This window comes from Orycteropus afer, unplaced genomic scaffold (assembly GCF_000298275.1).
Source record: "Orycteropus afer afer isolate SDZICR_OR568_19922 unplaced genomic scaffold, OryAfe1.0 scaffold00247, whole genome shotgun sequence".
Classification (NCBI taxonomy): domain Eukaryota; kingdom Metazoa; phylum Chordata; class Mammalia; order Tubulidentata; family Orycteropodidae; genus Orycteropus; species Orycteropus afer.
The window spans coordinates 4,267,364-4,277,596 of NW_006921834.1; the positions used below are offsets into that span (position 1 = coordinate 4,267,364).

Genomic DNA, 10,233 nt, shown 5'->3' on the forward strand with positions numbered 1-10,233 from the left:
AGATCGGCTGGGCATAAAGGCTTAGTTGATCGAAGTCATTGGTTTTCCCCCAGGATGTGGATGCTGCCTACATGAATAAGGTTGACCTGCAAGCCAAGGTAGATGGTCTTACAGATGAGATCAATTTCCTGAAAGTCTTCTATGATGCAGTAAGTATCTCTAGCCCATTTTATTTAGTCTAGTATGGTTCAGCAAGGAGTGGGAAGTTCTTGAGTTGGGATCTCCTATGAATGTCTCTGGAAAAGATGATCTTACAGTCTTATATTGTGCAGGAACTGTCTCAAATGCAAACACACATCTCAGACACATCTGTGGTCCTGTCCATGGACAACAACCGCAATCTGGACCTGGACAGCATCATTGCCGAAGTCAAGGCTCAATATGAGGAGATAGCTCAGAGAAGCCGGGCTGAGGCCGAGTCCTGGTACCAGACCAAGGTGAGCAGTGAGTCAGTAGTGAGGAATCGCCATGCCCCTCATTTAGGTCCAGTCAGGTTACAACTTCATTTGGGAAATGTATTTGCAGAAATTGGGGTTATCTCACAGGATGTGCATGTTTGCACAGTTAGAGTAGATATTTACATAATTTATGCCCAAGTCTAATGAGTAAAATAATCATACCATCAAGGAGTAGGGAATCAGAGTTTCTAGATTTCTAGATTCATTCTGAATGTTGTCTTTCGAAACACTGTAAAGAATATCAAAGTCTAGAAAAGAACAAGGCCATCAGTGATCCCATAATAAGGATGTCTTGTGATTCAGTTGTACTATATTTATGTGAATTTTTGCTCCATTCCTTTGATGAAAAACCATTGGGTTTGAGATCTTCAAATGTCTGACTAAGAATTGAAAGTCACTGTCACCATGGGAAAACTCACATACACTGTCTCTCTCCCTTGATACCACAGTATGAGGAGCTTCAGGTCATGGCAGGCAGACATGGGGATGACCTGCGCAGCACCAAGCAGGAAATTTCTGAGATCAACCGCATGATCCAGAGGCTGAGGTCTGAGATCGACCACGTCAAGAAGCAGGTATGGTGAAGGCAGGTCAATGATGAGGAAAGGCAATATTTCCTTCCCAGACCATTAGACAGGCAGTCATCAACCATCATTGGCAAGTTCCTGGGCACTGGGTGAACAGCAGGGGAGAGGAGAAGATGCAGTGGCTGCCCTGAGAGAGTATTATTGATTAGAAAAGAGGTTTTAACCCAAAAGTTGGATACAAACGTGGATAGAAATAGTCTCACCTGCTCAAAAAATAAAGGTCAGAGGCAATCAAATAAGATTTACACAAATAGAATAATTGATTTGGAAATTGCAAAGTAACATGTTGGGAAGGAAGAACACAAAAATCCTAAGGAATATTGTTGCAAATGCTCTCAAGATTTTACATGAAAAGGAAAGTGGAGCAAAACGGAGGATAAAGAGCATTGTTGCCTACATGTGTGAGATTGAGAGGTGGGAGAAGGCAAGATTGTAAGAGTCAGATGTGCAAAACCATTACCTCAATTTAAGATGTTTGTAATTGTGTATAAGTTAATGTGGCATCCACATGAAATCTTAAAAAGGGTCCCATTTCGATTTTATAGACAAGACTACAAAATAAATAATTAAAAAACCCAAACTCACTGCCATCGAGTTGATTCCAACTTATAGCAACCCCCACTGGGTTTCCAAGGTAGTAAATCCTTATGGGAGTAGATTGCCCAGTCTTCCTTATGTGGAGTGGCTGCTGGGTTTGAACCGCCAACTTTCTGGTTAGCAGTCAAATGCCTTAGGCACTACATCATCAGAGATCCTACAAAATAAATAATGGGGACTCTTTTTTCCAATGTCCCTTGGTCTTAAGTCCACTGTAGTGTCATTCATCAATCACTATCCACTCTCAAGGAAAGTGATTAGCATGAAAACGGATGGATTTTTGTTAAGTCGTTCCCCAACTTTATAAGACAGGAAAGGACAGATAGGAACAGTCTTCAATTCTGGGATGTAAAATTCTTAACACTGGGAAAGAAAATTAACTCGGTTAGTCTGCTCTGAAGAACAAGATTACAAGGTATTTCTGCTTATTTTCCCCCTCTAGTGTGCCAACTTGCAGGCTGCTATTGCTGATGCTGAGCAGCGTGGGGAGATGGCCCTCAAGGATGCCCAGAACAAGCTAACAGAGCTGGAAGATGCCCTGCAGAAGGCCAAGCAGGACATGGCCCGGATGCTGAAGGAGTATCAGGAGCTAATGAACACCAAGCTGGCCCTGGATGTGGAGATCGCTACCTACAGGAAGCTGTTGGAAGGCGAGGAGTGCAGGTGGGTAACTCATACAAGTTTCCCAAATTTCCAGGTATAATCTAAGATGTCTAGTCCATAAGCACAATTTTAACACAATCTGGTCATGGCTATACTGCCATTCTTGGAAAACAATCAAAAGGATCCTTTCTCAATGGAGTGTTCCTTAGATAGAGCATCCCACACTGATCCAGGTAATGGATTCCTGAGGTCTCACCTTCCCTGTATTTCCTCTCCTCCTAGGTTGAATGGGGAAGGTGTTGGACAAGTAAACATCTGTAAGTACCTTTGCATGCTTTCCTGCCTTATCTTTGTTTTTATGCTTGGATTCACAGTAGAAGATGGAGTCTGACCATGCATCATCCTTTCCTTGTTCTCCTCCCTCACAGCTGTGGTGCAGTCCACCGTCTCCAGTGGCTATGGCAGCTCCAGTGGTGTCAGTGGTGGCTTAGGCCTGGGTGGAGGCAGCAGCTACTCCTATGGCGGTGGTCACAGCCTTGGAGGTGGCTTCAGTTCTGGCAGTGGCAGAGGCATTGGAGGTGGCCTCAGCTCCTCTGGCGGCAGCAGTTCCACCATCAAATACACCACCACCTCATCCTCCAGCAGGAAGAGCTACAACCACTGAAGTTCTACCACCAGCTCAAGTTCCACAATGTCTCAGGCTCCTCCCCTGCTTCTCCTCTACTGCCCCCTGGTCTTCTCTTAGTCTCTGATTTAGAGCTGATGTTTCCTAGTTCTCCTTTCATCTCTTTGCCTACATCTACCCCACATGAACTTCCTTTACTTACCATCAGAATGTTAAACTCTGATTTCACATCATAATTTAACCACTTGTGATGCTTCACTTTGTACTAAATTATCAATCTCTTGCCTCCAATGTCCTGCATCGGAGGCTGACCATTTCAAGAGAATTCCCTTTGCCACTATTAATCATAGAAACTCAGTCTGGATTATAGTCTAGAACAGGACAACTTTTCCTTGATCTCCATTGGCCCAAGTTTCCCATCTTCAAGTGTTGTGGTCCTCCCTTGAAGTGGCCATGAAAACACAGGTGATGATTTCTATGATGTACAGAGTCTGTATCCCTATGATGTTTTCTCTGCACTTTGCTCTTTTGTAATTACTAAATAAAGCAGATTTATAATATCTTTCATTGTTTAGGATTTCTTTGTCTTGGCAACAATGGCTCTTAAGTTTTTCATCTCATAAGATAAGTCATTTTTGAGAGATATCCCAAATCCACATGTGCCTCATTCCCTTCTTTCACAAATTTAACAAACAGTAATTTGTTATTGTAATGCTCAGAGTTCCATCTCAGATCAGATCGCATCCTATATATTGGCAAGTGGAATGGAAGAGATCTCGGCCACCATCATTGTGTATTCTCATTTTATTGTCCATAAACCAAAACCAAACCAAACTCACTGCCATCAAGTCAGATTCAACTCATAAGCACCCTCCTTGGGTTTCCGTGGCAGTATCACTACAGAGGTCAATTGCCAAATCTTCCTTCCGAGGAGTGGCTGGTGAGTTTGAACCAGCAGCCTTAGTGTTCATACCATGTTACATTATATTTTTCCCTCTGCTTGGTCTCAGAGGCCACTCTGTTCCCTCTCCTATGGGTCACCCTTAATTTCCAGTTGAAAAAACATATCCCTGGCCAATCAAAATGAAAAAGCATTTGACAAGAGAATGGAATGTTTGATTTTTACTTAGAATTTCCATCCTGATCAATAAACTTATCTGACAACATGTACCCATGAGCATTTAAAATAAACATACTTTTGAATTATACTTCTCAAAACATATCCTGAGGAAATTGTACAAATGCAGAGAGATACGTATCACATATCTTCCAATCTTCACCACTGGAAAAAATTGGAAGCACTAGAGTGGATCAAATTAAATACACTCAGACACAGAATTAAAAATGCTAATTTCTTGAAGTGTGAAAGCAACCAAGAAAGGAATGCAAATCAATTCCCTCTCCCTCACACTCTAAGTAACTGAAGCAGCTCTGGACCTCTCATGGACACCCAGTAACAGCTGGGTCTGTATTGCTCAGAAGGGATGGTCCATACTCTCCTACACATGTGATCTGGCCTTGTTTGACTTCTATGATCTGTCACCTTGTATGGCTCTGGGTCCACAGCACTCCATTGTTTCTCCCAGGAGGGACAATTATCCCCCTAGCCCCCTGCCTCTAATATCACAAGAGAAATTTTCTAGGATCAACTAATTTATAGAGGGTATTTCTGGATCCTGCTCTATCAATATCCTGTTGTGTTCACCCCTAACCATTTCCCTGGCAACATGGGCAGCCTCTTACATTGCCACCTCTTTACTTTCCTCACAGAACTTCTCCAATATCAGATAGGTGATGACTAGCTTCTGAAATTTAAGGCCACTTACAACACACATTTTTATGTACCAGTGAGGAATAATGGAAAGGAAAATAACTGAGAAGGAAAATTATATAGACTATAGCAATGGATCAGGAACCCTGGTAGCATAGTGCCTAAGGCACTTGACTGCTAACCAGTAGGCTGGAAGTTCAAACCCACCAGCCACTCCTTGGAAGGAAGATGGGGCAATCTACTTCCATAGTGATACTGCCTCGGAAATTCAAGGAGGGGTCTCTATGAGTCAGGTCCGACTCGATGGCACATAACAACAACAAAACATAGCAATGGATCAGTCAGGATTCTCTAGAGAAACAGAACCAGTAATAATTATGAGAAATAATCATCAATGGATGCCAAAATCTTTGATAAAAATTTTATGTTGTATATTAGTACAGATTCCTCAAGGGATCTGGCTGAAACTGCACTGGTTCACTGATCAATCTTAACCTCATTAATATTATGTGCCTTATGATATGTTACAATAGAGAAGATATAGCAGAAGCTATGACACAATTGTGCCTGGAACAATTGAACTAATCTAATAAAGCCTTTAATACAACTAGTATATATGAAATTTTGTTGGATTGGGGATAGAAAAAGTTAAGTGACACCAACAGAGAATAATAAGCCAATTCTAAAATGCAAACATTCTATTAAAAACAAATTTATCTACTATTTACTGGTATAAAAAAGAAAGGGCTCTGGTATAGAATAAATGAATCTTAAGAAACCAGTCACAAGCAATATGTGAACCTGGCATGGATGTTGCTTGAAGCAAACCAGTCACAAAAAAAAAAAAAAAAAAAAAAATCTTTTAGATAAGCAGAGATTTTTTAATGCCCTATCCCCAGGTATGGGAGCTCTGGTAGCATAGTGCCTAAAGCACTTGACTGCTAACCAGAAGGCTGGCAGTTCAAACCCACCAGCCACTCCTCAGAAGGAAGATGGGGCAATCTACTTCCATAGTGATACTGCCTCTAAAACCCAAGGAGGGGTCGCTATGAGTCAGGTTCAACTCGACGGCACATGACAACAACAAACAACAACAACATCCCCAGCTACATTTTGAGCTTCTGAAGACAAGAATAGACACTTCACCAAAGAGGATATTCAGGTGGCCAACAAATACATGAAGAAATGTTCATGATCATTAGCCATCAGAGAGATGCAAATCCAAACAATGAGAACCCATCTCACACTGATACTAATGGCAAAGTTCAACAAAACAGAAAATAACAAATGCTGGTGAGGATGTGGAGAGATTGGGACTCTCATATACTGCTGGTGGGACTGTAAAATGATATAAACACTGGGAAAGCAGTATGATGATTCCTTAAAAAGCTAGAATTAGAAACACTATTTAACCCAGCAATCCCATTACTAGGTATATATCCTAAATCTTGGCCACCATCATTGTATACTCTCATTTTATTGTCCATAAACCAAAACCAAACCAGCCAGGTCAAGAACATCCATGTTCATCACAGCACTATTTACAATAGCAAAAAGATTGAAACAACCTAGGTGCCCACCAACAAAAGAATGGATAACCAAACTAAGGTCATACACGCAATGGAACACTATGCAACATTAAGAATAATGTAGAATCTGCAAAACACTGCATAACATGGATGAACTTGGAGGACATTATGCTGAGTGAAATAAGTCAATCACAGAAGGGCAAACATAGTATTAGTTAATCATTGTAAAAAGTCAAGGAAAGGTTTACATGTGGAAGGAAACTTTCTTTGTTAGTTAACAGGGTGGGAGGGGAGGGGCGGGACTGAAAAAAAATGCATTGACTCATGTCACTTTAGTTTTGTATATTTCACTCTCTGTAAATTATATTTCAATAAAATGTATTGTTTAAAAAAAAAATCCTTCTGAAATCAGGTGCCTTGCTCCCAACACAGTTTGAGCAGGCAAGAACTTTTTCCAGGTCTGGATACCTTGCCCCCAGACCTCTTCTTGATCAATAAGAACTCTTCTGAGATCAGGTGACCTGCTCTAGTTCCCTTCTTGGCAGGCAAGAACTAGTAGGAGGACTAGACCAAGTGCCTTGTTTCCCATTGACTGGCCAGCAGAAACAGAGAGCAAGTTGCTGACAGCCCTCCACCCCCCCCCCATTTTGTTAAAGGAAATTATTCTTTTTTTCTTCTTCTTTCCTTCCATTCTATTTATTTTTTCTCTTTCCTTTCCCTGGTTCTTGTTTTTTATTTTATTCCCTTTTCCCGGTTCCCTTCTTTTTTCTTTCTTTTTCTCTTTTGGTTCCTCCCATCCCTTGGTTGTCTTTTTGCATTTTTCTCATTTTTTCCTTATTATTCTTTTACTCTTGCTTTCTTCTCTTATTCCTCTATCCTCAGATATTGTGAAGTTTTCTTCTCATTGTCCTATTTTTCTTTTTTTACTTTTCTTTTACTGCTTTTCTATTTTCTTTTGTGAGTGTTGTTGTTGTTTATGTGGTTTGTTCTTCTCTTGGTGTTTTTTTTTTTTTTTGGGGGGGTGGTTCTTTCTTTTAATCTAACCAGGTGGGAGATAGCAACTTGCCCACAAGACCAAACCATACTCACCTCTTGAAGCCCCACCCATTAGGTGAAGGCCACCATTGTTTCTGTACCAACTGATCAATGATAGATGGCAGCCAAGACCAACCCAACCCTTCATAAACAGCTAACAGAGATCTATACACACACTCTCATCTTCTATCACAGCCACAGGGAGACAGGTGGTGAGTGCCAACATACTACCAGATTAGCAAATATAAATATAAATACAATGAAATCACAATGTCTAAGAGACAACTGACCATCCCTGTTCACACAAAGAAGCAAGATAAAGTAGTACAAACAAGGGACCAGGAATCAGACACAGGAAACTTCCCTAAAGAGAAGTGGCACTGGAACTACCTGATAAGGAATTCAAAATAATTGTATTTAGATACCTTCAATGGATTGAGAAATAGATCAAAGAAAATACTGACAAAATTAAGGAAAACACACAAAACTCTAGAGCAATTTAGGAAAACAATACAAGAACAAACTGACAATGTAAATGAAAAATTAGAAACCATTCAAAAACAAGAAAAAATGGTTTGTTTTTTAATCAAGAAGACAAACACCAAGATTTCTAAAATAGATTATGTATTGAATGGGCAAAGGATAAGATTTGAATTAATGGAAGAAAGAATTAGTGAGATTGAAGATATAAGCTTTAGGAGCTCTGGTAGCATAGTGCCTAAGGCACTTGACTGCTAACCAGAAGGCTGGCAGTTCAAACCCATCAGCCACTCCTCAGAAGGAAGATTGAGCAATCTACTTCTGTAGTGATACTGCCTCGGAAACCCAAGGAGGGGTTGCTATGAGTCAGGTCCCACTAGATGGCAAACAACAACAACAACATATATAAGCTTTACTGGTTTGGCTTCTGTAGAGAATGCAGTCTAATACATATACTCAGCAAAATTGTCTATCAACTATGATGATAAAATTAGGACATTTCCAGATAAACAAAAATTAAGAGAATTCCTTAAAACCAGACCAACCTTACAAGATATGCTAAAGACTAAGTACCTTACCTTATGGCAGAGAACCAAAAACATCAGACAACAACCAACAATTAACATGTATGATAACCCAGAAACCAAACAGTTATAGAGGTGTCCAAAGTAAAATAAACTTACAAGATTATAAACAGGGAATTGAGATATCAATTGGTAAATTAAGACAATTATAAACCAAAAAGAGGGAATAAATAGTGTAGTACAGAAATCCCAAATGGTGAGGAAGTCAAGAGAATTGCAAGATAGAACAGACCGTTGTAAACTTGGGAAGATAATAATAAATCACAGGGTAATCTCAAAGAAGATTAATAAACCTTTGCAACAAAATTAAGAGGAGAGGTAAAAAGATTTAGCAAATACTAAAACAATGGCAATGAAGGAAATGATAACAATTTTCATAAACAAAATAAACTCAGCACAAAAAAAATTATATGGAACAAAGAAATCAACAACACCACACAAAAATACATAACAAAATTACAGCAATCAATTCATTCTTGTTGATAATTACACTGAATATAAATGAATTAAATGCACTGCTCAAGAGATGGAGAGCTACAGACTAAAAAAGAAAATAAGACCCAGCAATACGCTATCTACAAAAGATTCACCTTAGAAACAAAGAAAAATAGACTAAAAATCAAAAGCTGGAAAAAGGCATATCAAGCAAATGGCAATCAAAATAGGGCAGGAGTGGCAATATTAACTTCTGATAAAATAGACTTTTAAAACAGAAAACCACCAAAAGAGACAAAGAAGAACATTATATAATGATTAAAGGATCGATTGAACAAGAAGACATAACTGTAATAAATATCTATGCACCCAATGAAAGAGCCCCAAAATACATAAATCAGATTTTGACAGAATTGAAAAGACAAATAGATGACTCCACAGACATAGTAGAAGACTTTAATACACCACTTTCAATGAAAGATAGGACAACTGGAAAGAAACTCAACAAAGACACAGAAGAACTAAACAATACAATCCATCAACTTGACCTTATAGACTTCTACAGAGCACTTCACCCAACAGCACAATATACTTTCTTTTCCAGTGTACATGTTACATTCTCCAGATAGACCATATGTTAGATCACAAAGCAAGCCTTAATAAATTTAAAACCATTGAAATACTGCAAAACCTTTTCTCAGATCACAATGCTGTAAAATTAGAAATCAACAATGGGAAAATAAATGGAAAAAGAGCAAACACGTGGAAACTGAATAACACCCTCCTTAAAAATGACTGGGTAATAGAAGAAATAACAAATGAAAACAGAGAATTCCTTGAATCAAAAACACAACATACCAAAATCTTAGGGAAACAGCAAAAGCAGTTATCAGAGGGCAATTTATAGCAGTAAATGCATCTGTCCAAAAAGAAGAAAGACAAAAATCAACACCTTAACCCAATATCTCCAACAGTTATAAAAGAGCAGGGGGAAAAAAAGAACCTGTAGTCACCAAAAGAAAATAAATAATAAAGATTCAAGCAGAAATAAGTGAAACAGAAAATGAAGACAATAGAAAAAAATAAAAAACACTAGAAGTTTTTTAACTTCTTTGAAATCTTTGAAAAGATTAATAAAATCAACAAACCACTGACACACCTAGCAAAAGAAAAGAAGGAGAAGATGCAAAAAACATGACTAAGAAATGAAATGGGCAATGTCACCATAGAATAAACCAAAATAAAAAGGGTAATATCAGGATACTATAAAGAACTGTGAATCTGACTCCTGTGTATTCCATCTGGTGAGGTCCACATGTATGGGTGCCATTCATGTTGTTGGAAAAAAGCTTTTTCAGTGAATAAGTCATTGGACTTGCAGAATTCTATCATGTAATCTCTAGCAGGGTTACAGGTGAGGAGAGACAACTCAGGGACGCCCAAAGTAGCAAGTGGGAAGAGCAGGAGAAAGGGGATTAAAAGCCAGGAAGCCAGAGAGAAGAGCAATCAGCTGAAGGGATTAGGTGAGG

The 10,233-nt window shown here is 39.1% G+C and overlaps 1 protein-coding gene across 1 annotated transcript in view; it reads left to right on the forward strand.

Moving 5' to 3' along the window:
• The window catches only part of LOC103204420 (keratin, type II cytoskeletal 6A-like), an 11,333-nt gene extending 8,424 nt beyond the window's left edge, over nt 1-2,909 (forward strand). Inside the window, exons 2-7 of the mRNA XM_007949614.2 lie at nt 54-149; nt 273-437; nt 908-1,033; nt 2,085-2,305; nt 2,528-2,562; nt 2,674-2,909. Of these exons, the coding sequence (XP_007947805.2) occupies nt 54-149; nt 273-437; nt 908-1,033; nt 2,085-2,305; nt 2,528-2,562; nt 2,674-2,909 (879 nt within the window). The remainder of the gene's footprint in view (nt 1-53; nt 150-272; nt 438-907; nt 1,034-2,084; nt 2,306-2,527; nt 2,563-2,673) is intronic.
• The last annotated feature ends 7,324 nt before the right edge of the window (nt 2,910-10,233 follow it).